Source organism: Nerophis ophidion, linkage group LG02 (genome assembly GCF_033978795.1).
Source record: "Nerophis ophidion isolate RoL-2023_Sa linkage group LG02, RoL_Noph_v1.0, whole genome shotgun sequence".
Classification (NCBI taxonomy): Eukaryota; Metazoa; Chordata; class Actinopteri; order Syngnathiformes; family Syngnathidae; genus Nerophis; species Nerophis ophidion.
In genome coordinates, this window is record NC_084612.1 from 40,352,854 (window position 1) to 40,380,188 (window position 27,335).

At 39.6% G+C, this 27,335-nt stretch overlaps 2 protein-coding genes across 3 annotated transcripts in view; one reads left to right on the plus strand and one right to left on the minus strand.

Annotated features, from left to right (window-relative positions):
* Nucleotides 1-1,701, minus strand: part of bloc1s6 (biogenesis of lysosomal organelles complex-1, subunit 6, pallidin) — a 20,324-nt gene extending 18,623 nt beyond the window's left edge. For both annotated transcript variants that reach the window (XM_061883678.1, XM_061883668.1), the window contains exons 1-2: nt 1,535-1,701; nt 1,265-1,342 (exon numbers count right to left, since the gene is read on the minus strand). In XM_061883678.1, coding sequence (XP_061739662.1) covers nt 1,265-1,322 — 58 coding nt within the window. In that variant the 5' untranslated portion in view covers nt 1,323-1,342; nt 1,535-1,701. The remainder of the gene's footprint in view (nt 1-1,264; nt 1,343-1,534) is intronic.
* Nucleotides 1,673-24,261, plus strand: slc30a4 (solute carrier family 30 member 4). The gene is made up of 8 exons (XM_061883643.1): nt 1,673-1,813; nt 2,347-2,852; nt 6,592-6,738; nt 16,429-16,582; nt 16,703-16,913; nt 17,441-17,546; nt 17,637-17,771; nt 23,233-24,261. Exons 2-8 carry the CDS (start codon nt 2,444-2,446, stop codon nt 23,385-23,387), a joined length of 1,317 nt encoding a protein of 438 aa, XP_061739627.1. The 5' UTR covers nt 1,673-1,813; nt 2,347-2,443; the 3' UTR covers nt 23,388-24,261.
* The last annotated feature ends 3,074 nt before the right edge of the window (nt 24,262-27,335 follow it).

Sequence of the window (27,335 nt, forward strand, 5' to 3'; positions counted from 1 at the left end):
AACATCAACGATAAAGTTTGCAACTTTTGGTCGCTAATAGAAAAGCCCTCCCTTTACCAGAAGTATGTGCGCGGGACGTCACAAGTTGCAGGGCTCCACACATATTCACATTGTTCTTAATGGGAGCCACCAGCAGTAAGAGCAATTCGGACCGAGAAAGCGACAATTCCCCCATTAATTTGAGTGAGGATGAAAGATTCGTGAATTAGGATATTGATAGTGAATGACTAATAAAAAGGACGGCTCCGTGCGGCGGCAGTGTGAGCGTTTCAGATGTAATTAGACACATTTACTAGGATAATTCCGGAAGATCCCTTATCTGCTTATTGTTTTAATTGTGTTTTAGTAAGATTTTAAAGATTGTAGACATACCTCAAGGTCGGGTGGCTGGGGTGAACACAAAGTGTCTCAGAGAGAAGCCGAGGAGCCAAGCTCACAGCTGCCTTTTAAACAGCTGCTGCAGGACGACGAATAATCCAATGATGTCTCCGGTAAGATATATATATATATCACAATTTCCCCATCCAAAAACATGCTGGTTGACATAAAGAAAACATGTTCGCTTGACTGCTCCGCTTCACAACAAACAAAGAAACACCGGCTGTGTCTCGGGGCTAAAGACAGCTGCAATCCACCGCTTTCCACCAACATCATTGTTTTTTATAGTCTCCAATATTAAATGAACAAATTGCAAAAGATTCAGCAACACAGATGTCCAAAATACTGTGTAATTATGCGGTTAAAGCAGACGACTTTTAGCCGCGAGTGGTGCAGCGCTAATATTTCCTGACAGTCCGTGACGTCATCATTCTGCGACGTTTTCAACAAGAAACTCGCGGGAAATTTAAAATTGCAATTTAGTAAACTAAACAGGCCATATTGGCATGTGTTGCAATGTTAATATTTATTCATTGATATATAAACTATCAGACTGCGTGGTCGGTAATAGTGGGTTTCAGTAGGCCTTTAAGCAGGGATGCTGTTAGTAAACAGAGTAATTTGCAGGAAGTAGCCAATCGGCCACATCAAAAGAAAGGTTATTTTTTTGTTTCATATATTTTATATGTATATTGTTTTATCATGTAAATGTGCAATAGATGTGATTTTTTTTTTAATTAACATTTGTCATGTGAGTGTCTGACTCTTTCGCCAAATAATGGTAGTCATCCTGTTACTTCTTAAAATGGCCTCTAATGATAAATACCTATGGACAGTCTCATTTTCTGGTGTTAATGTATATTTGTTATCAAAGTATAACACACACCGTCTATGTGTGGAAGTTCCTCATGAGACGACGGTCTTTCATCCTCCATTCCTTCCATACTCAGCCAGCCTCAACAATCTGTAAAAAACGCAGTAAAATCACTTTTTTGACGTCCGTTAACAAACTTGACCAACCGCGTGACGCGTCACGTGGGTCACAAGTACAGCGTTTAGAGGAAAAGTGTGTCGCTAGCTTGCCAGCTAACAAGTTAGCTTCTTCGTCGTGTGGCCAAAACGTCCAACGAACAATTATTTCAGCTCAAAGCATTACCTGATTAAATTCCTCCTCAATAATGACTCCAGTCGTACGTAAACCGGGGTTTAGTTGGGCAGAAGCAAACGGAATACCGACGGTGTTGACATTATTGTGACTGCTGGGGAGGACAAACATCACGTGACTCTTTGGTCACGTGATCGCGGATGGCTACACTAAACTTGCTAGTTTACTTCCTCCTACGGGAGAATGTCAGCATGTTGGCGGGACCGCGCCAGTGTCCCTGGCGAAACGACGATATTGGCATAAAATATTCCGAAACAACAATATCGAGAGGTGAGTTTGAATTTTGTCGACATAATACGCTTCCTGATTAACATATCTGGCAGCTGCTGACAAGACGTAATTGCTCATCTTTACGAGCCAGCCTGTTACTGTTTAGCTATGGCTTCTTTTAAATGCTTATGTCCACCCATCCATCCATTTTATACCGCTTGTCCCGGAGTCGCGGGGCGTGCTGGAGCCCATCTCAGCTGCATTCGGGCGGAAGGCTGTGTACATCTTGGACAAGTCACCATCTCATCGCCGGGCCAACACAGATGGACAGACAACATTCACACTCACGTTCACACGCTAGTATCTTAAAAAAACACTTTTAATTAGTAATATACTCTTATAGTAATATAAATACATTGTGATTGAACTATTTTGTGGCCCTGCGATGAGGTGGCGACTTGTCCAGGGTGTACTCCGCCTTCCGCCTGATTGTAGCTGAGATAGGCTCCAGGGTCCCCCGCAACCCTGAAGGGAATAAGGGGTAGAAAATGGATGGTTTGAGGAACTATTTTGTGTTTTGTCGTCACTTACAGCTGCCAACGGAGTAAAAATGCACACCAAGGAAACGTGAATGATTAGCCCAGAGGACAGTGCAGCTCTCACCTGGACACACCTGGATTCCGTTTAAATATGTCAGGAGGGAAACTGCTGAACAAGGTGCGCTCTGCCTTCAGGAGAGAGCGAGGCGACATGAGTGACACTGCTCCCTTTGACTTCTCCGACGAGTTAGTGGAGGATGAAACGCCCAAATTCAACAAGCTGAGGGTTGTAGTCTCTGGTGAGATGTCAGATTACGCTGCAGGGACCGCGTCCGGCGGGGTGGCGGTGAGCACCGTAGTGGTGGCGGCCGGACATCGGCCTGACGATGACGATGACTCACTGCTGGACTCTTCCTCCAGCCTAGGCAGCCCCTGTTTGAACATGGACTCATGTGACAGCTGCACTAAGAAGAGGGAGAATATCAAGCAGAGAAGAGTGATGAAGAGGCTGGTCATAGCGGCTGTGCTCTATTTTCTCTTCATGGTGGCTGAAATTATAGGTAACTAGAGATTACATCCACACATGCCTTAGGCCAGTGATTTTCAAACTTTTTTCACCAAAACATTTGGCTCTCCAAGTAATGATAATGATAAATGGGTTTTACTTGTATAGTGCTTTTCTACCTTCAAGGTACTCAAAGCGCTTTGACACTACTTCCACATTTACCCATTCACACACACATTCACACACTGATGGAGGGAGCTGCCATGCAAGGCGCTAACCAGCACCCGTCAGGAGCAAGGGTGAAGTGTCTTGCTCAAGGACACAACGGACGTGACGAGGTTGGTAGTAGGTGGGAATTAAACCAGGGACCCTCGAGTTGCGCACGGCCACTCTTCCACTGCGCCACGCGGTCCCGTAATGACCAAGATTGAAATACAGTAGCACAGTAGGCTCAAGTATTCATTTAAACAAGTCAGAGGTTTATTTTAAAAAGTACAATTAATATTGTTGGCCACTGTAACATTACCCACAATACACAAACGCCATCAACAATGACACTCTGTAATACAGAACATATTGACAGATGGCTTTGACGTACCACACTTTGAGAATTACTGCCCTAGGTGTTTTGTGGTTGAATCCTGGGCTCGGGATCTTTCTGTGTGTAGTTTGTATGTTCCTCCCTGTGACTGCGTGGGTTCCCTCCGGGTATTTTGGGGAGGGGGGGGAGGGTTATATCTTGGTTGGTAGAGTGGCCGTGCCAGCAACTTGAGGGCTCCAGGTTCGATCCCCGCTTCCGCCATCCGAGTCACTGCCGTTGTGTCCTTGGGCAAGACGCTTTACCCACCTGCTTCCAGTGCCACCCACACTGGTTTAAATGTAATTTAGATATTGGGTTTTACTAGGGCAATACGTTTGATGAGGGGTTAGTGCGTCTGCCTCACAATACGAAGGTCCTGGGTTCGATCCTGCGCTCGAGATTTTTCTGTGTGGAGTTTGCATGTTCTCCCCGTGACTGCGTGGGTTCCCTTCGGGTAGGGTACTCCGGCTTCCTCCCACCTCCAAAGACATGCACCCGGGGATAGGTTGATTGGCAACACTAAAGTGGCCCTTGTGTGTGAATGTGAGTGTGAATGTTGTCTGTCTACCTGTGTTGGCCCTGTGATGAGGTGGCGACTTGTCCAGGGTGTATCCCGCCTAACGCCTGAATGCAGCTGAGATAGGCTCCAGCATCCCCCAATGCGGGAGCCTAAGAAGTGTCTTTTGACGGAGAAAAGACACTGCCGAACGTGAGCCACGTAATTAAGACTGTCCACAAAATGGCGCATCCTGAAGCGAGTGTCAGAAAGCGGCTTGAAGATGATCTGTAAAACATAATCTATGCAACATTTTGACCAAAGAACCACCATTACACGTTATGTAGACTAGGGCTGGGCGATATGTCCTTTTTTTAATATCGCAATATTTTTAGGTCTTATCGCGATATACGATGTATATCTCGGTATTTTGCCTTAGCCTTGAATGAACACTTGATGCATATAATCACAGCAGTATAATGATTCTATGTGTCTACATCAACACATTTTTGTTCATACTGCATTAATATATGCTCATTTTAAACTTTCATGCAGAGAAGGAAATCACAACTAAGTCAGTTTACCTAAACTGTATTTATTAAACAGTTATTAGCAGGTGACTTCTCAAACGATGCTACATATTATCAGTAATGCTACTTTTAGTCGCAACGCTTGTGCCCCACACTTGACAAATTAAAGTTGTCTATTTGACATATTCCCGCTTGAAGCCGAACCACCGACAGACGATGGACCCCGTGCGGTTTTTCTTGGGAATTAATTCTTCCTTCATTGGTTACCAGATTCACACCTTCTTTCTCTCGTGTTATCCTTCCCTTACCATGAATTGATTAACTTGGACCCCGACTTAAACAAGTTGAAAAACTTATTCGGGTGTTACCATTTAGTGGTCAATTGTACGGAATTTGTACTGAACTGTGCAATCTACTAATAACATTTTCAATTAACCAATCAAAAACTCGCAACACTCCACCAGCATCACAGCTAACGTTAGCCACGCTGCTAGGCGAGGGCGTATATGTATGTGACGTATGACATGACAGTATGTGACGTGTGTAAGAAATTGCGCTCGCTGTCTGTGAGAAGGACACAAGAAGGAGTCGGAAGAACCTGTTGTGCAATGCCCGCAGCTAAAAGCAATTGTGTGAGAACGTATACGTATATAGTCATTTTCTATATCGCACAGAGACAAACCCGCGATATATTGCATATATCGATATATCGCCCAACCCTAATGTAGACCACAAGGAAGTTTTTTTAGTTGAGAACATTTTTTTATAATATGACCCCTTTAATGTGCCTGATAATCCGGTGCGCCCTATGGTCTGGAAAATACGGCACTCAACTGAATGGTCACAATAATCATGTGATCTCTCTAGTGATTGTGGTCTTAAACAACCGCAGACAGTGATTGTGCTTAGGGCCGATCTTGCATGTGTCCAATGTGAGTGTGAATATTTTTCTATAAGTCTACCTTGCCTCTTGCCCAAGTTCAACTGGAAGAGGCTCCAACTCACCCTAAGAGGGCAAGCGGTATAGAAAAAGGATGGATAAATGTTAATAACAATCGTAATGTCAAAATAAGTTCTTCCTGCTGCCCTGTTTTGTAGTCATCTGGGTAGTTGTTTGACAGTCTTATGCAACAGCTGCTTGTTAAAGCATAACCTCCCAACTAGAGGTAGTGACAAGATAAGAATCACACTGTTTGTACTCTCACTGGCCACAACATTAGATAAACACTGCACAATATAGGAATTCTTGTAACATTTTTACAAAGATAATTGTCTCACTCTTAGGAAGGGAGTGTTTATTAATGTGTTGCTACTTTTGTAGCAATGTACAAAAGTCCCTGCATTATTGAGAAGTTATTTTAATAAATTCAGTCAGTTCCTGGTTTGTGGGTCAATTGGATTTGTTCAAAATCGGAACCAATGTCTTTTTCTTTGCAAATAACAGAAATGTAAATCATTTATCCCAGTTTCAAACTTGTCATCATATTAGCTCACTAGACAATGTATTCAGTAACATTTCAAACTGTCTTACATATGTGTGTAAAAGTCAGTTATTTGATGCTTATATTAAGACAATAATTTAAACACTGTAAGAGGTAAAAACAATCAGACGCTTACAATCACCTTTAACAACAATGGATGACAAAAAAAAAAGAAAAAGCGAAGAGCATGATCAGTCTTTTCGTACAATGTGAGCTTGTGTGAAGTCATCCATTATTTTAGTTTGAGCTAAACATTTTGCGTGGCTTCAAATAAAATTAGATTTCATGACTTTTTAAAGGTATTTTGTTCCATTCATGTTGCTAATTAAAGTGCCCAAAATGTTAGACCTCTTAGTTAGGTTTCCACCACCACATAAAATAAATCATTGATAAAGTTATGTGTCAAAAAGGCAACTTTTGTATTTTGTGGCAATTAAGTGTACAATCAGCAATATGACTCCCCCTCCTTTGCAAGCACATCATTTTATTTTGGGGAAAAAAACGCCTCAGTATAATTTAATTACCCTTCTCGTGCAGGTTAACTCCTTAACCTGCAGCTATTTCTTGTCTGTTTGCAGGGTTGTGCAATAACTTTCAGGTCTGTTTTACAGAACATGTTTAAACTGGCTTTTGATGTATTTTTTGTTTTGGAGCACATGAGATGACTGGCATGTATAATCAATAAGTGTGTATGCTTTCATTTACAGGTGGCTATGTGTCAAACAGCTTAGCCATTATGACTGATGCTGTGCACATGCTAGCAGATGTTGTGGGCATCCTGTTCTCTCTGCTGGCTTTGTGGCTCTCAACCAAACCGCCCACCAAGCGATTCACCTTTGGACTGCATCGCCTTGGTAAGGCTGACATTTCAGAACTCTTTGCACAAAGCAAACTGACTTAGTATAAAGAAAAGATTCAGAATCAATGTGTACTCACAACACATACATTTATACTACCATTAATTTTATTAATTATTTTAATTAGGGCTGGGCAACGATTAAAAATTTTAATCGAAGTTAATCGCACTATTTCTCTGATTAATCGCGATTAACTGCATTGTATACGCAAAGCCCAATAATGAATTCAAAAGTAGTGTGTAGTGCACCTTTATTGGAATATTCTCCCACATGAACAAAAGCGCCAAAACATTTGTTGTGCAAACACAATTTAAATCAGTCCTTGTTAAACGGTAGCAGTTAAATAGCAAATTTTATGAAAATCAACTCAAAAAATGTAAATACAAACATTTAAGCTTATTGCCACTGCCAGGGTATTTAAGTTATCCTGTTTGTTATGGAAAATAAATATAATCTACATACAAATCTCTGAGCCACAATCATAACATCTGAACAGGCAATTTCTGAGGTAACAGCAGAAACATTTTTTTTTATCAGGGATCTTATGTTTAAAAAACTTATATTTAGGTAGTGGGCTGTTTTAGGGAATTTTTTATCAAATTATCCTAGTAGCAATATTAATAATGTTATGTTTATTCTGCGTAGTGGACTTAAAATAATTATGACCATATCTGTTTGCTTGGTGCTTTGATAAACTGAACGCATATACATGGTACTATATTGTGACGTTATGAGCCAGGGGAAAAAAGAACTACCCTACCCAGCATGCAACAGGAGTGACGAGCATGCGCGGTAGCCTGGTATAGGTTGTGTCGCCATGACGGCATCTTGTATGTTGTGATATGCACGCTCTGAAAGTAAACGTTAAGAACTCAGCCAACACTCCTCGTCTGCATTATTCATAAATAGACAGACAACACATATACTCCGCTGCTTCACAGGCCGCTGGATGTAGCCGGCAAAGTATTCCCATGCTAGCTAGCCGGTCTAGCAAGCACGCGTCATTCAGTCCAAAACGGCCCGATCCATCCACATTCAGAATTGTCTGGCGGTCGTAAGTGATCCCGGAGTGACCACGCTGTAAGCCAGCCATGAAATCTGCAGAATTGTCCGGTATTTTTGCCAAATGTTCCATCTTTACCAGGAGCCCCTCCACGCCGAAGCGCATCGGGGCGCTGCCATCTTGTTAAGAAAAGGCGTTAACAAAATAAAAGCATGTAAACAACATACGCAAATGTGCGATAAAATAATTGTCGGCGTTAATAGATTGATGAGTTAACTCGTAATTAACGCATTAATTTGCCCACCCCTAATTTTAATACATGCACCTGGAGATAGGGATGATGTTCGAAATTGGTTCTCCCGGTTGTTCGATTAGAAAAGAACCGATTCCATGGACTGGAATCCCTTTTTGAGAATTGGCTCCCGTTATCAAGGCTACTATAGTAAAGAAAAATAGTTGGTTCTTTATTCGAATCCATAGGAACGAATCCCTTCCCATGTACAGGAAATGCCCTGTGGGACCTGCAATGTTATGCCCATTTGATTGTAGACTCTTACTGACACCTTGTGGCGATATGAAAATACTACACGTCATTAGTTTGGGCACTTCCGGGTTGAGACAGTTGAGAAGAGACAAGTTGTGTTAGCTCTTACAAGCCTTGGAAAAGATAAGTCTGTAAGTAAACTTTTTAACTTGTTTATGTAATTCAATATTAAGGTGGAAAGTGGTTAAGTTTGATACTAAGATGGGTATTGAAAAACGATTTTTGTGCACTGTTACAATGGATGTTTTGAGGACTTAAATTGGCTGCCAGTCATATATTTCCACCATCAAAATAGTTTCAACACTCAGAAGTAGTTGTTTGATGATAGTACTGTAAATTTGTGTGAAGGTAATATTTACATATTGTGTATTACATTTCAGTATGTTAACTGAATCACATAGCTTATACATTTGTCATTGTGTGTATTTCAGTTTTTAAAAAAATTAACAGTCCAGTGCAAGACAAAAGTAAAGATACAAAAAGTCAAAGCAAGACCAACAACAATAAAGTGCCTAAATGGATTTATTTGCTTTGGATTGTTTGTTAGCTGTCTGCCAAGCTGAATAACTTCAACACGTATAGTGAGGGCAGAACTGGCCATATGCAATTATTGCCAGGCTTCGCTCTCATGTAAGGGGGGAAGAATTGTTGATTGATGACTGTGGTGTTCTTAGTGTCATAGTGTGTGTAGTTAGTATGTTTCAATAGCAGTAGAAGTGCACTTTTTGGAAAGCTGTATTGTTTTCAGTTTTGTGCCCAGGGGACTGATTTTACTTAACACTATATTGTTATTTATACACTTATAGTGTTTTTGTGATACTGTATATATTTGTTTTTCTGAAAAATCCCACTTAATATACTTTGGTGTAACAATAGTCATAATTTTTTTAGTGGGGTAAAAGTCATTATTTATTTTTAATTTTTAATTATGAAATAAAAGTGTGCTGTTGTTAAACCAAATATTGTTTTTTTCCATTTACAACAACCTATCTGGATTCGATAAGAGAATCGATAAGGAATCGGTTCAATAAGAGGCTTCGATAATGGGCTCAAACTTGATAATTTCTTATCAAACATCATCCCTACCTGGAGATAGGTTGATTTGCAACACTAAATTGGCCCTAGTGTGTGAATGTTGTCTGTCTATCTGTGTTGGCCCTGTGATGAGGTGGCGACTTGTCCAGGGTGTACGCCGCCCTCCGCCTGAATGCAGCTGAGATAGGCTCCAGCACCCCCGGTGACCCCAAAAGGGACAAGCGGTAGGAAATGGATGGATGGATTTTAATATGAAAGTGAATATGGGACAGCATGGTTCATGTGGTCGAGTGGTTGCCTCCCAACCTGAAGGTTGTGGGTTTGATCCTCAGTCTTCCTGTGACCATGTCAAAGTATCCTTGAGCAAGATACTGAACCCCCAGTTGCTCCTGATGCTGCGTCAATCAGTAGGTAAATGTGGTCGTAGTGTCAAAGCGTTTTAAGTACCTTAGAAGGCAGAAAAGCGCTATTGAAGGAAAATCAATTCATCATTTACCACACCATGAATTGATTTACGTGGACCCCGACTTCAACAAGTTGAAAAACTTATTGGGGTGTTACCATTTAGTGGTCAATTGTATGGACTATGTACTGTACTGTGCAATCTACTAATAAAAGTTTAAATCAATCAATCAATCAGGGTTCACGTGCACTGAAATGGATGGAAAATGGGGGAAAAAAAGTTTAATGTCTTTTGTCTTAAGTCATTCTGGAAAAAGACAAAGTTGATCTGGAAATGTCCAGCTGTGCATTGCAACTATCAATTGGACTGATAATGAAGTGCTATCCTGCGGTATGTTTGTAATATTCTATTTTACAGACAGATGTCATAATTGTTTTTCATAGATAAATTATTGCTAAAGACTCCATATAATACCACAGAGTAATAATGATTGACACAATCTTGGTAAACTGTAGAAAACAACTCTTCCTAAGAATGAGGGGTATAGGAGAATGTAATGTATGATGTGTTAACGAGTGGCTCAAAATGTCCTGGACAAGTCTTAGACAATCATTTGAAGAAAATGTCTGAGATCTGGTGTAGCAATGAATGTATGCTTATTTATTAGCATAATGATTGCTGAAACTCATTTTTAGGACTACATTTAGGGATGTGGCAATATGAACATTGCCAAAAATATCAAGACCAGGATAATATCATTAAATCTGCTCAAAAAGTATTTACACACACACTGAAATCTTTTGTCAAAGTTATTTAAAAAGTAATAGTAAAATAAACACACTGTTAAAAAAAAAACACTATTATAGGGATGTGGGAAAAAATAGATTCAAATTTGAATCGCGATTCTCACGTTGTGTGATTCAGAATCGATTCCCATTTTAAAATCATTTTAAATCAATCCAACAAAACAATACACAGCAATACCATAACAATGCATTCCAATTCCAAAACCAAACCTGACCCAGCAACACTCAGAACTGCAATAAACAGAGCAATTGATAGGAGAGACAAACACAACACCGAACAAACCAAAAGTAGTGAAACAAAAATGAATATTATCAACAAGAGTATCAATATTAATTATAGTTTCAGCATAGCAGTGATTAAAAATCCCTCATTGACATTATCATTAGACATTTATAAAAATAAAAAAAGAACAATAGTGTCACAGTGGCTTACACTTGCATTGTATCTCATAAGCTTGACAATACACTGTGTCCAATATTTTCACAAAGATAAAATAAGTCATATTTTTGGTTCGTTTAATAGTTAAAACAAATTTACATTATTGCAATCAGTTGATAAAACATTGTCCTTTACAATTATAAAAGCTTTTTACAAAAATCTACTCTGCTTGCATGTCAGCAGACTGGGGTAGATCTTGCTGAAATCCTATGTATTGAATGAATAGAGAATCCTTTTAAATCTGGGGAAAAAATTGTTCTCTGAATCGAGAATCGTGTTGAATTGGGGGGGGGGGGGGGGGGGAAGAAAAAAAAAATCGAATCATGACCCCAAGAATCGACATTGAATCGAATTGTGGGACACCCAAAGATTCGCAGCCCTACTATTTTGCATGTTTTGTATTTCTTATGCTTCACTAATAGTGTTCTAGTGCCAGTATTTTATCTGTTTTAATGGCTAAGGATTTATTGTTTTAAATATTGTTTTTGACTGTTGAACTTCAACAATTATTTAAATTAAAAGTTTCTAAAAAAAATAGAACCAATTATTTATTAATTCTGATGGGCGTTGATGTATAGAAGAATCACTCTGGTCTAAGCAAGCACAGCTTGTAGGTTCAATGTACACAATTTAATAATAATATCTTAGTTGTTCAGACAGCCATGGGTTTATTTAAACACAGACGTGTTATTCCTTATTTGGGAAATACTTTAATGTCTCCTTTTTTCATGTTTGTATTTAAGATCGCAAGCTGATGCCACTCAGTCTGTGAGTTTGTTAAAAAGTGCAAATATCAATCTCTGATCATGTTCATTTAAAAGGGTAATACTAGTTTTATCGCAATCATCATTATTACCATATTACATTGTCAGCAGTCCATCACAAAAATGCATGACATTTGTACAAGAGCTGTACTGGTAAGTAAAGTGGCACCATCACTGCAGAATTTATCAACCTTTCCATGAAAGGAGCATACACATAGGACATGTTTTCTATCTGCAAGGATGATTTAACGCAACACATATGTAACGTTTCTTCTCTTGCGGGTTCTTCTCGGACAAATCTTACAAATGACAGGCCGCTGTCAGGGTGTACAAGTTTTTTTTTTTGTGCTCTTTCGGGCCAGGCTTGTCCGTGTCCCTCTCTTCTTCCTTCCCTCTCCCCTCATGGTCTCGGACGCTGCTAAATAAAGAGACAGGTGATTAGATAACTCGTTCCAGCTGAGATATCGCCTCACCTGTCAGTTGCTTCACAGCCGGCTCCTGCACACGCCCTGCCCACAGGGGACGCGTGGACCATGCCCCTTACACAACATATTTTCATTAATTTTACAGTACAACTAGGAGACAGGGGAATTGAAATGATTGTTATGGGAAATGAATTATATTGTGTGATGTATTTACTCAACCAAGGATGTTCTGTTTTCACCTTGCTCTTTCTTCATTAGGATTACATAACAAACACACTCATTACCACCGAACATATTGGACACGGGTGTGGGAATTCATATAAAGGAATCAAAAATTATATTTCTTCTTCACATTGGTAGATTTTCCAACTTTTCTATAAAATCCATTCAGGTATTAGCTTTTGTGCTGACATTTCACATTCTTTAGTTTGTCAGAAAATATCGTATCGAGCCGAATATAACAGTATGGGGTTGTAACGAACGTGACTTGCTTGGTATAAGGCAGGGGTCGGCAACCTTTACCACTCAAAGAGCCATTTTAACCCGTTTCACAAAATAAAGAAAATAATGGGAGCCGCAACCATTCTAAGGGCATACTAGGAAGCCATTGCCTTTGACGCCTTCTACAATATGTAGAATCAGCTTGCCAGCCCAGTAACATGTTGTACGTGGCTTCCGCTGATACACGTACACAACTGCAAGGCATATAGTCAACAGCCATACTACAGGTTACACTGAAGGTTGTGATACAAACAACTTTAACACTCTTACTAATATGCGCTGTGCGTCGGTTGAGGTGGGCGGGGTTGGGTTGCAGGGGTGTATAGCCTGGAAGAGTCATGGATGCATGGGATTTTGGGTAATTGTTAAGTTGCGTTTATGTTGTGTTGCTGTGAGGATGTTCTCCTGAAATGTGTTTGTCATTCTTGTTTGGTGTGGGTTCACAGTGTGGAGCATTATAGTAAGAGTGTTAAAGTGGTTTATATCACAACCCTCAGTGTGACCTGAATGGCTGTTGACTATATGCCTTGCAATCTCGTACGTGTGACGATAGAAGCAGCAAGATGCATGCGTCTGGCCGGGCGGCACGCATATAGCATGGTGTAAAGGGGGGATGACATGTTGTAGAGGACGTTAAAAGTAAAGCCATCACGGCACGCCCTCAATGTTATAGTCCGAGTGAAAATTGGAGAATGTTAATCAAAGCAACAGAATATGATTTTTTTCCGAGCGAATAATACATTTAAAGGGGAACTACACTTTATTTGTTTTCATTCACAATCATTATGAATGACATTTTTTCATCACTGATTACTCACTGCAGACTTCATGAGAGCCATCAAGCCTAATAAAACATCACTTACTGTGCAAGGTCTGCTGTCATTAGGATGGCGACTGCTAGAATGTTCATATATTCCCATTTAGTTGAAGAATGCCTCATAATAGTCAGTTTCAGGTCCTAAATTGGCTGTCAAAGTGTCCCAACTCCCAACTAGTCGGATTACCAACTCAGACTTTAATCCTGGTGAGATGCATGATTAATGATCGAGAATAAACTTACAGGGAGCAAGGAAGTGAGAAAGCAGCAAACAACGAGATGTTAAAATAGGGACAGACGGTAGTGAGAGGCACCAAAGTCCGGAAACCTCCTGAAACAGTTGGGGAGGTCGGCGATTATGCAGCTGAGCCACATCAGGATGGCCAAAGAGCCGCATGCGGCTCCAGAGCCGCGGGTTGCCGACCCCTAGTATAAGGTGAACCAGAAACTCTCAGGTTGCTGACACGGCCACTCTCCCCACTGCGCTGCGCTGTCCCCATCAAAGGACTTCTCAAGCTAGTCAGAGCTAAGAAAAATAATCAAAATATATATTTTTTAAATTCTGCTTGCCATAATCTTAATTTTTTCCTTTCTAATAAAAGCACATTTTTAAAAATTAAATTGATTGCACTATTAACATGTGTGCATTAATATTTTTTTTTAATCATAAAAATGCAAACCTCCATTATGTGCTGCTCTAATGTGCTCTCTATTGCAGCGCCTATGCGGAAACTATGTTCGCATATTAAATGTTCTTGATGCGCCATGTAGTCTTCCTATATACATTGTTATTATATAGTTACAAAGATGGGCAGGGCTATTAGTATTTCCAGGAAATGTGCTGCTTTTGTGGATCCCCCTTTTCTTTGTCAGATTGTGAAGAGTTTAGTCTTGTGTTATCTGGACTATTGTTCTACAGTCTGGGTGTCTACTGCAATTGTTGAGATCAGTAAGCTCCAGATTGTCCAGAATAGAGCAGTAAGGCTGTTTCTGGGTTGTTAACTAAGAACCAATGTTAACCAAATGCATGCTTTTCTTTCCTGGCTAACAGGCCAGAACAGGTTGTCAGCTAACACTCTCATATTGTTCAAATCAGTAACCAGTAGTAAAACTCCTGCTTTTCCATCCATCCATCCATTTTTTACCGCTTATTCCCTTTGGGGGTGCTGGTGCCTATCTTAGCTACAATCGGGCGGAAGGCGTGTACACCCTGGACAAGTCGCCACCTCATCGCAGGGCACTCCTGCTTTTCTCATGGCCCAAATAGTTCACAGTAGCACTATACATAATCATAATACCAGGGCGTCTAGTGAGGGGAATTTTAATCTCCCTCGTCCCAGGAAGAATGCTTTGCGGAAATCTTTTATTTGTAGATGTGTATCGCTCTGGAATAACCTGCCTTGAATTCTCACCAGTATTGAAAGTAAACAGGTTTTTAAAAGGAAACAAATATTTTATTTGTTTGCTTGTTGATGATTTGGTCTGGTTTTGTAGTGTGTAGTTATATTTATATGGTAATTATTATTCTGTGACTGTAAATTGTTTGCTTATTTTCTTATTGATGCTTTTATTTTTTGTCTGTATTGTGTAGCTATAATTATATGCTTTTACGTGTAATTTTATTGAGTTTGTGGACCCCAGGAAGACTACTCGGTTTTTGTGGCAACCAGCTAATGGGGATCCCTAATAAAATCAAAATCAAATCAATTAGTTACACCTGTTTAATGATTAATCAAAGCAACAGAATATTATTTTTTTCCGAGCGAATAATACATTTAAAGGGGAACTACACTTTATTTGTTTTCTTTCACAATCATTATGAACGGCATTTTTTCATCACTGATTACTCACTGCAGACTTCATAAGAGCCATCAAGCCTAATAAAACATCACTTACTGTGCAAGGTCTGCTGTCATTAGGATGGCGACTGCTGGAATGTTCATATATTCCCATTTAGTTGAAGAATGCCTCATAACAGTCAGTTTCAGGTCCTAAATTGGCTGTCAAAGTGTCCCAACTCCCAACTAGTCGGATTACCAACTCAGACTTTAATCCTGGTGAGATGCATGATTAATGATCGAGAATAAATTTACAGGGAGCAAGGAAGTGAGAAAACAGCAAACAACGAGATGTTAAAATAGGGACAGACGGTAGTGAGCACGGCACCGCTATAAATAGTTTGTCTGCGTTAGAGCTTACAATAACAATATAACTAATACTTGGTCAATATTCAAGTCACAAAATGTAGATGGAGTGTTGTTGGCGGTTTTTGAATGGTTATTTATTGAAATTTATGGGCAAAATAGAGGAACTCCCATTGGTTCCACTGTAAACAGACTTGTATTTACTTTTATTTAATATTTAGAATGCATTAAATAACAAATCCATCCTTCATAATGTCTTTCATAATGGTTGTGAATGATAAGCAAAATTCTCCAAAATGTGCAGCTCCTTTCAAAGCTCTAGTTACGACGCTTATCCATCCATTTTCTACCGCTTATTCCCTTTTGGGGTCGCGGGGGGCGCTGGCGCCTATCTCAGCTACAATCGGGCGGAAGGCGGGGTATTTCAAGTTAATTGTGATAAGTGAAGCAGAGTCATAAAACAACTTTCAAGTAAGCTATGAAAAAAATCTACCATGTATTTCACTGCTTTTAACATGATAAAAATTGCTTAATTTCTTGTCTTTAATTTAGTCATGAAAGTACTTCCCAAAAACATGCCCTGAAAAAGATGGATCGTGTTATTTTCGAATCAGTAGGATATTCAAATCATAATGGTAAACAGCGTCAGGTATGTATCACTGTCTATGAAAATGTACAATTTAATGGTGATCCAAATTAGATGCGCTTGCATTTTAGTTCCAACTAGAGGTTTTGTTCAATTAGATCTGTGATTCAGTCAGTCCGAGTGCTTCTAAATAAGTGCTTACAGTCTTTTTGTGGTGCAGAGGTGGTATCAGCGGTCCTCAGTGTGGCACTCATCTACATCCTGACGGCTGTATTGCTCTTTGAGGCGGTCGAGAGAACGGTACACCAAGACTTCAATATTGACGGCGACGTTATGCTCATCACGGCGGCTGTTGGTGTGGCTGTCAACCTCATGTGAGTTTAAAGGTCCAAACTGCTGTGTGGGTTCACCCTGAAATCAACTAAGTTGATTCTCCATGCGTGTTCATTTCTTACTGAAGCTGTGAGATGTTTTGATATGTCTTTTCTATTCAGAATGGGCTTCTTATTAAACCAAGGTGGTCACCTTCACGCTCACGGCCACGGTCACTCCCATGGTCCAGCAGTTGTGCCGCGGTCCGCAGGGTCTGCACGGAACCAAAGACCACACGGTAGCCTGGCTGTCCGAGCCGCCTTCATCCACGCTTTGGGCGACCTTTTCCAGAGCGTTGGTGTTCTCATTGCGGCCTATGTTGTCCGCTTCAAGGTGCTTTATCTAGGAACTACAGCTTATGTCTCGCACACTTCTGTCTGATGTACAGTATCACACATAAGTGATCACAATTCAGCCATAAATTACATATTTTCATGGAGGGATACTACAACTTGTACAGCAGTAAATATTTACTGTACTTTTGAAAATTAAGTGTATTGTGTAAATAGATGGGCAAACGTGTGAGTACATGTCACACACACAGTCACATTCGTGTTGAAATTCAGGTTTCTCTCACTGAACCGAAGCACAGCCAGTGTTTGCAGCACTCATGGCTGTTATTGATGTTATTGCGATGCTTGAATGTATAAGACACAATTATCTTGCTACCCATTGTTTTGCCAGCTTTTTCAACAATAATGGCTGTGTGTGGAAATATTTTCAGTGGCTAGTAAACCAATATTGCTACTCAAACTGTACATGGACTGCTCTAAAGTTTCATTTCCAAAGTAGATTTACTGCTCAAACCAAAGCTCAGTTATCTATAGTTATGCTCACTATGAAGTGCAATTTCTTCACAGCCTGAGTACAAGCTGGCAGACCCCATCTGTACATATATCTTCTCTGTGCTGGTTCTCCTCACCACGGTGCGCATCTTACGCGACACAACAATCATAGTGCTGGAGGGCAAGTACCATTTTTTTCCAAGTAAAATGAACGACCCTGTGTTCTTGCAAGAGGATTGATGTATTTGTTTTTACTTCTGTTGGGATGTAGGCGTCCCCAGACATCTAGATACTGTGCAGATTAAAGAGGATCTTCTAAAGCTGGAGGACGTCCAGTCTGTGGATGAGTTGAATGTTTGGGCGCTGACTACTGATAAGACTTCAGCACTTGTTCATCTTCAACTATGTGAGTTACTTAAACACAACATGCATGTATTTATATTGTAATATCACAATCTGATTATACAGTATATCTTGTTATATGTGCAGCAGCTAAGTCTTCCACATAACATACTTTACTATGTGTTTATTAAGGATCTCTGAACATCTACATTAAGGCTCAATCCGAATTCTCCCTTTTTGCCCTTTTGTTTTAAACCTAACTCCTTGGCCCTAAGAATCCAGTGCCATGGCGAACTGTTGAAAATACAGCCCTAAGAATTCAAATGTTGTCCCAAGTCTCACTATGTCATTAACCCTCACTGTCCGCTGGCAGTGACGTAACGCAGATGCGACAAATGTTTACTTTCAAGATGCTGTCGGATGCAATGTTCAGCTTTGCATCATGGTGCTCTTTTTAATGTATTTCGCCTGTCTACATCAAGAAGAAGACAGTTGAAAAGACAATGTTTATAGGCAAATGCAGATGAATCAGCTTATGATATGTAAAATGTTTCGTTGAGGGAAATCATTATACGTCAATTCTGGCTCGGTTTTATGAAATCCACTATTTTGCACTCTAGTGATTCATTTGTTTGCTGTATTGAACTTGATATCTATGTAGGTATTCAAGCTTACTTTGTTTAGAGGGCTGTGCGGCCCTAACATATGGCTTTTCCCTCCTTACCTGACAGAGAAATCAGACACCGATTGATTGACGTGAACACGCAAAACCAAGGGTTCATTTGGATTGGGCCTAATAATAGGGGTGTCCCAAATACACTTCCAATGAATACTGATATTGTAGCTTTGAGTGTGATGCGATATCCGCACAAATCATAGTACATACTTACACCTGATGGCATTTGGATATGCATGGGTTTGTTGTTGTATTATACACATTGTAAATTGGTATATATATATATATGTATGTATGTATATATATATATATATATATATATATATATATATATATATATATATATATATATACAAACCCCGTTTGCATATGAGTTGGTAAATTGTGTTAGTTGTAAATATAAACGGAATACTATGATTTGCAAATCATTTTCAACCCATATTCAGTTGAATGTGCTACAAAGACAACATATTTGATGTTGAAACTGATATACATTTTTTTTTTTGCAAATCATTAACTTTAAAATTTGATGCCAGCAACACGTGACAAAGAAGTTAGGAAAGGTGGCAATAAATACTGATAAAGTTGAGAAATACTCATCAAACACTTATTTGGAACATCCCACAGGTGTGCAGGCTAATTGGGAACAGGTGGGTGCCATGATTGGGTATAAAGCAGCTTCCATGAAATTCTAACTAATTCACAACCAAGGATGAGGCAAGGGTCACCAATTTGTAAACAAATTGTCAAACCGTTTTAGAACATTTCTCAACCAGCTATTGCAAGGAATTTAGGGATTTTACCATCTACGGTCCGTAAAATCATCAAAAGGTTCAGAGAATCTGGAGAAATTACTGCACGTAAGCGATGATATTACGGACCTTTGATCCCTCAGGCGGTACTGCATTAAAAAACAACATCAGTGTGTAAAGGATATCACCACATGGGCTCAGGAACACTTCATAAAACCACTGTCAGTAACTACAGTTGGTCGCTACATCTGTAAGTGCAAGTTAAAACTCTGCTATGCAAAGCAAAACCCATTTATCAACAACACCAAGGAACGCTGCTGGCTTCGCTGGGCCTGAGCTCATCTAAGATGAACTAATTTAAAATGGAAAAGTGTTGTGTCGTCTGACGAGTCCACATTTCAAATTATATTTGGAAACTGTGGACGTGGTGTTCTCCGGAACAAAGAGGAAAATAACCATCTGGATTGTTATAGGTGCAAAGTTCAAAAGCCAGCATCTGTGATGGTATGGGGGTGCATTAGTGCCCAAGGCATGGGTAACTTACACATCTTTGAAGGCACCATTAACGCTGAATGGTCCATACAGGTTTTGGAGCAACATATGTTGTCATCCAAGCAACTTTATCATTACCGCTCCTGCTTATTTCAGCAAGACAATGCCAAGCCACGGTTTACAACAGCGTGGTTTCATAGTAAAAGAGTGCGGGTACTTTCCAGGCCCGCATGCAGTCCAGATCTGTCTCATCGAAAATGTGTGGCGCATTATGTAGCGTAACATAAGACAGCGGAGACCCCGGACTGTTGAATGACTGAAGCTCTACATAACACAAGAATAGGAAAGAATTCCACTTTCAAAGCTTCAACAATTAGTTTCCTCAGTTTCCAAACGTTTATTGAGTGTTGTTAAAAGAAAAGATGATGTAACACAGTGGTGGACATGCCCTTTCCCAACTACTTTGGCACATGTTGCAGCCATGAAATTCTAAGATAATTATTATTTGCAAAAAAAAAAAAAAGTTTATGAGTTTAAACGTCAAATATCTTGTCTTTGTAGTGCGTTCAACTGAATATGGGTTGAAAAGGATTTGCAAATCATTGTATTCCGTTTATTTTTACATCTAACACAATTTCCCAACTTATATGGAAACGGGGTTTGTATTTTGTGGTGCAGAATGTTAGAAAACACTTTGTCAAGTGAAATTATCCAGAGAAAGTTAGGTATGAAAAACACACAAACCTTATGGCAGATGTATGGGTTTGAAGTGGACTAGTCATTTGTTTGTTTTGGTGACACTTAGTGGTCACGATAATTAATTAAATTAAAAAAATAATTATCCAGGAATATGTTCCACTAGATACTATCTGATAAGTTCCTGTCCTGGAGACTTTGCATTTGTAAGTGGTATGCAACTATAATTATTCAATCATTTTTTATATTGAGAAATCTCTCGCGTTGCATAGCTTGCACCCCCTGATATCGCCTTGTTTGATTTATAATTCTTCTGTGCAGGGTGGCGCCAGACTTGTAATTCTCTTGCAAAACACTAGGAGGTATTATTTCCAGAAATTACTGCAGCTGTTGTTAACGAGATACTGTATTTTCTTCCCTGCAAAGTGACAATATCGACATCTGTGTCTACACTGGAACTAATCTTTCACAATCATCAGTTTACTATAAATGGACGTTTTATCTATAAACCAGAGGAAAATAGATTCGTAAAGATGGAGCGTGCAATTTCTGAACAAGTCGTGCCAGAGGACGCTATCATTATTCGCAACGCCATTCGCCGTTTGGCACATGGGACAAGAGAGAGCTGTGATGTAGTCAATCTCATGCTAACAACAGGTTCAATTCCAACACAAATTCTCTCTCATGAGCAAACATATTTTTTCTTTTACTCACACTTCTCATTCTCCGTCAATAATATTTCAGGCTCGGTATATTTATAAACATTTGTGAACTCTGAACATGGCCATACAGATTAACACCAGCATATAATTTGCTAAAAATATTTTTTAATATTTGTATTTACACGATAGCTCTTGAGTCCCATGTCCTGAAAGGCGAATAGCGTTCAATGTCTCTGCCGCGACTTGTTCAGAAGTTGCCCGGTCCATCTTTACGAATGTATTTTCCCTGTGGTTTATAGGTATAACGTCCATTAAAAGAAATCTGATGATTGTGAATGATTAGTTCCAGTAAAGACACAGATGTCCATGTCGTCACTCCATAGGAAGAAAATAAAGTATCTAATCAACACCAGCTGCAGTTGTTCTTTCTGGAGACACTGCCCCTTAGTGTTTTGGAAGAGAATTAAAAGTCTAGCGCTAACCTCCACAGAAGAACTATAAATCAAACAAGACGCCGCCGGCAGACGCAAGCTATGCAACGCGAGAGTATATTGCAGCCTTTAAACTGTTATTTTGTTAAATTAAGGATATCAGGGCATTCAATTGATCACAACTGCACTGTTTGGTTTGTTTGAGAAGACATTTTGCCTCTCATCCGAGTAGGCGTTATCAGTTCATGTTCATAAACTTATTGGTCAGATCTAGTCCAGCGCATACTTGCCAACCCTCCCGATTTTTCCGCAAGACTCCCGAATTTCAGTGCCCCTCTTGAAAATCACGCGGGGCAACCATTCTCCCGAATTTCTCCTGATTTCCACTCGGACAACAATATTGGGAGCTTGCCTTAAAGGTATTGCCTTTAGTGTCCTCTACAACCTATCTTCACGTCCTCTTTTCCTTCATACAAACAGCGTGTCGGCCCGGTCACATAATGTATACAGCTTTTACACGCACACACATTAGTGCATGCAAGGCATACTTGGTCAACAGACATACAGGCCGTATAAACAACCTTAACGCTGTTACAAATATGCGCCACACTGTGAACCCACACCAAACAAGAATGACGAACACATTTTGGGAGAACATCCGCACCGTAACATAACAAACACAACAGAACAAATACCCATGCCCCCTTGCAGCACTAACTTCCAGGATGCTACAATATACACCCCCGCTACCACCAAACCCTGCCCTCCCATCCCCCGAATTCGGAGGTCTCAAGGTTGGCAAGCATGGTCTCGCGGCTTATGCCACTACCTCAGTAAGCTGGACTAGATCTGACCAATCCAAGTCTATGAGCATGAACTGACGAAGCCTACTCGCAAGAGAGGCAGAGCATCTTCTAAGACAAACCAAACATTCCAGTTGTGATCGATTGAATGCCCTGAGATTACAATGACCTGGATGAATGAGAACATTCATGGACATGTTTAATTAAGGACACTTGCAAGTCAGTATCATCTGGAACTTGTTTTTTTGGACCGATATCTGATATAAATATCTAAACTAGACAGACACCTTTTAATTAAATTGTGATACTGTGCAACATGGTTAGTGAGTGAAATGTGACATTGATGTTGGTTGAGTTGAGTTTAAGTTTATTTCGAACATGAAAACATTACATGTTACAATCTACAGTTTCTCTTTTCAACATGTTTGAAAAGGAGTAGGAAGAAGCACAGTTTATTTCCTTTACATAGCAGTTGCTGACGCTTATTCATGTCCTGTTCTCAATTCATTCACAATATACTCCATTAGTAATAACATAAAACAAAACAAAAAAAATAATTAGGGAAGTAAGTGGTATTTCATATGATGATAAATAAGATTATCAATAAATGTTTTTCATGATTCTTCTTCTTTGTACTTTGTAAACACTTTGAGTTGGAACGGTTGTTCTTTTTTATCTTCCTCTTTTAGCATAACCACACAAAGTGTCAAGGATGGTAAACCAAGATTTTTATCACACTAAAGCTGGTTTTGGTCTTTGACCTTAGGACTCTGCAACTAACTGTTTGAAATAATTAAATCAAATTTAAAAACAATTCCAATGGATTTTAATAGATGACGTATTTTACCTTTCTATCTGGTAGACCCCCCATTTCTGTCCAACCCCATGACGGATAATATTTCTCCCTTATTTTCAAATGTGAATGTTGATCAACTAGACCCATATGGAAAAGTAAGGGGATCCTTCATTGCCCCAATGTCACGTGACTTTTTTTTTGTTTTGTTTTGTTTTAGTGCCCTCAAGTGCCAGCAACTGGGAAGACGTCCAAGCAAAGGCACACCACCTACTGCTTCACACGTATGGCGTGAGCAGATGCACAGTGCAGGTCCAGACACACAGACAGACCCCAGTGCGCACTTGCTCACAATGTCAGCAGTCTAGCGCTTAAAGTCACTCTCCTTCTGTACATTCTCTTTCTCTTTATACATTGCCATGGAGGTACATGGCGTTGGGGAGTCAAAAGGGGGCTGTTGCACCTCTCTCACAGCTCAATGGCAGGGTGCTAAAAGTAACCTCGAGCCAATTAATAGCAGTAACGTTGTCTAAGGATTACTGTAACCCTTGCAGTCTAAATTCACGGCTACACTGCAATCTTCTAAGGATTGTGAAAACATTCTCTTAATTCACCGTTACGGCCTATTCTATTTGTATTTTACACTTTTTTTATGATGACCGGCTCTGCCTCATTATATGCAACTTTTATTTTTGTGTTTGTTGCTTTTTAGTAGTTTTTACCAGGAATGTAACACTTACTGAATCACTCTAATGTACTTCTGTTTTTAGCCTCTAACCAAAGTCACTTTTCTATCAGTCAGTCTGTAAAAGTAGATTTGATGAGACTAATCCACACAGTCATTTTAAACGTTGCTAAAAACGTTTGATAATGACTCAAGAGTTGAGATTGGTACCATTCTGCATGGCACCCAACTGACCTTTTTGTTTTTCAGCAGCCTTACATTATCAGTTCATGTTTTAAATAAGAAAAAAGTCATGTTTTTGTTGGCGCATCTTGATCATCTACATCTGGACAGATGTTTAAGAGGGTATCAAAACGCCTCCCACAGCAATGTCAGAGTGATGACAGGCTGCTGCACCTCAGTGATGACTGACAGTATTGTAGTCCTGACTGGACTCTCCTGCAGTATTTCCACATTTGCAAATGATGCTGTCATGACACTTTTGATGAGCGTTGTATTGATTATATAAATCTAAATGAATTAATTTGTTGGTAATAAAGTATTTACTTTTTTGTTTCATGTCCAGTGCTGTAGGTGTGTTAATTATGTATTGATCACCCTGTGTGACCCTGCACAGGACATGCACTCACTAGTCACTTCATTAGGCACACATGCAGAATCCAATCTCATTAAATGCAAGAGCTCGGTTTTGATTGGCACACTTTGATTATGGCAAAGGGGCTGTGCCAAAAACTTGAGGATTCCAGGTTCGATTTCTGCTTCTGCTATCCTAGTCCGTGACGTTGTGTCCTTAGGCAAGACACTTTACCCACCTGCTCCCAGTGCCACCCACACTGGTGTAAATGTAGATAATTGGTTGTCACTTCGTAAAGCGCTTTGTCTCTCGAGAGAAAATAAAGCGCTATATAAATATAATTCACTTCACACTATTAGATATCAATAAGTCAAATCAATATGTTTCTAGATCAGTGGTTCTTAACCTTGTTGGCAGTTCCGAACCCCACCAGTTTCATATACGCATTCACCGAACCCTTCTCAAGTGAAAAATAAAATGTTTAGGTTTTTTTTCAAAGTCAAGACAAAGTAGTATGTTTTTGCTAACACTTTAGTATGGGGAACATATTCTAAGTAACAAAGACTTCATTCAGAGTTATTTGGATACTAGGGGGACATATTCTAAGTAATAAAGACTTAATTTAGAGTTATTTGGTTAGGGTCAGGGTTAGAGGGTTAGCGTTTTTATAAGGTCATGCCGAAATAGGCATTAATAAGTACTTAATAATGACTAGTTAAGAGCCAGTATGTTACTAATTTGCATGTTAATAAGCAACTAATTAACGGTGAATATGTTCCCCATACTAAAGTGTTACCATGTTTTTTTTTACTGGTGCACAAAATTAACCGTGCATGAACATCACCTTGTTCAAAAAACAAAACCAAAACAGTGCATAAACTCACAACAAATTACACACCTGCAAATAAGTCAGCTGATAGGGAGAAGTTTGTATTGACACGATGAGTCGGGTGTGTTTTGACCTCCGCCGAACCCTGAGGCAGACTCACCTAACCCCTAGGGTTTGATCGAACCCAGGTTAAGAACCACTGTTCTAGATGTAGTTTGCAGTGTTATTGAAACTCATTACTATTTGTCTTGGTCCTGCAATGAGGTGGCGACTTGTCCAGGGTGTACACCGCCTTCCGCCTGATTGCAGCTGGGATAAGCTTCAGCAGCCCCCGCGCCCCCGAAAGGGAATAGCAGTAGAAAATGGATGGATGGATAAATATAATTCACTTCACACTATTAGATATCAATAAATCAAATAAATATGTTTCTAGATGTAGTTTGCAGTGTTATTGATCTGATTACTATTTGTGTTGGTCCTGCAATGAGGTGGTGACTTGTCCAGGGTGGCCGTGCGCAACCCGAGGGTCCCTGGTTCAAATCCCACCTAGTACCAACCTCGTCACGTCCATTGTGTCCTGAGCAAGACACTTCACCCTTGCTCCTGATGGGTGCTGGTTGGCGCCTTGCATGGCAGCTCCTCCATCAGTGTGTGAATGTGTGTGTGAATGGGTAAATGTGGAAGTAGTGTCAAAGCGCTTTGAGTTCCTTAAAGGTAGAAAAGCGCTATACAAGTACAACCCATTTATCATTTATTTATCACAATACTGGGTGGTAGTGTTCCTTCTCACCACTAGATGGTACACTTTCATGTAGCGTCAGGATCACTATTATGAGATAGAATGCATTTGATTAGAGTTTGGCCTTCACTTCTCTGATCATCCCCTCCAATGTCATACAATTACAGTACGTGGATGGAGCAGACATGATGAACATTTGGATTGTATTTGTGTAAACAACATTTTAAATGATAAAAACAATTTGTCACAGTAAGGTGTAGTGTTCGATGAACACTCTTTTTACCTGATAGGGTTTGAACAGGGATTGTCTCGGTTTCCAGGCAACAATCTTGCGATCATAAAACCATAATGTGTGTGTTTACACAGACAGCCTGACATGTCTTAACCACTCATGTGTCTGTGGGTGGTGACACTTCTTGATTCAGTCACGTACACAAAGATCAACATGCCGTATCCTTCCTCCATTGTTGCTTTAAATATCACCCTAACTTGTGCAAGAATAAAAATACTTGGGGATGCATTTATGTGACACCAATTAGAGAGGTGAGTACATGTGCACCTGACAACATACATGCACTGGAGAGTCCTAGTTTGGATGGTTGAAATAACTGCAGGAAATTATATTTAAAATATCAAAATGATCAATATTGGCATTATCCCACTTTCTGCAAAGGTTGCATGTTTTTATGGAGTGCCGAATGTAAAAGTTCAGTCACACTTTTCCAGTAGATATACTTCTCAGATTTGACTCACTTTCCTGGAATTCAGCTCATTTTCATCACATTTAAGTTTAAATTAAATATTGACTCTAAACATTACATCTAAATGTTAAAACTAAACCTAAACTTTAAATATAAATTCACATGTTAAATCTAATTCTAAATCTAAACCATGTGTTAAATTTAAACCTAAATTTTAAATCGTAACTTAAATGGTAAATTTAAACATATCTGTTCAATCTTAACTTAAATGTTAAAGGCCTACTGAAATGAGATTTTGTTATTTAAACGGGGATAGCAGGTCCATTCTATGTGTCATACTTGATCATTTTGAGATATTGCCATATTTTTGCTGAAATGATTTAGTAGAGAACATCGACGATAAAGTTTGCAACTTTTGGTCGCTAATAATAAAAACCTTGCCTGTACCTGAAGTCGCAGATGATGACGTCACCCATGTGAGGGCTCCTCACGTCCTCACATTGTTTATAATGGGAGCCTCCAACAAAAAGAGCTATTCGGACCGAGAAAACAACAATTTCCCCATTAATTTGAGCAAGGATGAAAGATTCGTGGCTGAGGATATTGATAGCGAAGGACTAGAAAAAATATAAATAAATAAATAAAGTAAAAAAAAAAAGGCGATTTCATTGTGAGCGATTCAGATATTTTTAGACATATTTACTAGGATAATTCTGGAAGATCCCTTATCTGCTTATTGTTTTAATAGTGTTTTAGTGAGATTTTAAACATTGTAAACACATACCTCGAGGTCGG

Bases quoted from the DNA above. Each gene is read 5' to 3' on its own strand.
- slc30a4 (XM_061883643.1), top strand. From the start codon at position 2,444: ATGTCAGGAGGGAAACTGCTGAACAAGGTGCGCTCTGCCTTCAGGAGA. The intron at 6,739-16,428 runs GTAAGGCTGACA...TTTGTGGTGCAG, and splicing joins CTTTGGACTGCATCGCCTTG to AGGTGGTATCAGCGGTCCTC. The intron at 16,583-16,702 runs GTGAGTTTAAAG...TTTTCTATTCAG, and splicing joins GGTGTGGCTGTCAACCTCAT to AATGGGCTTCTTATTAAACC.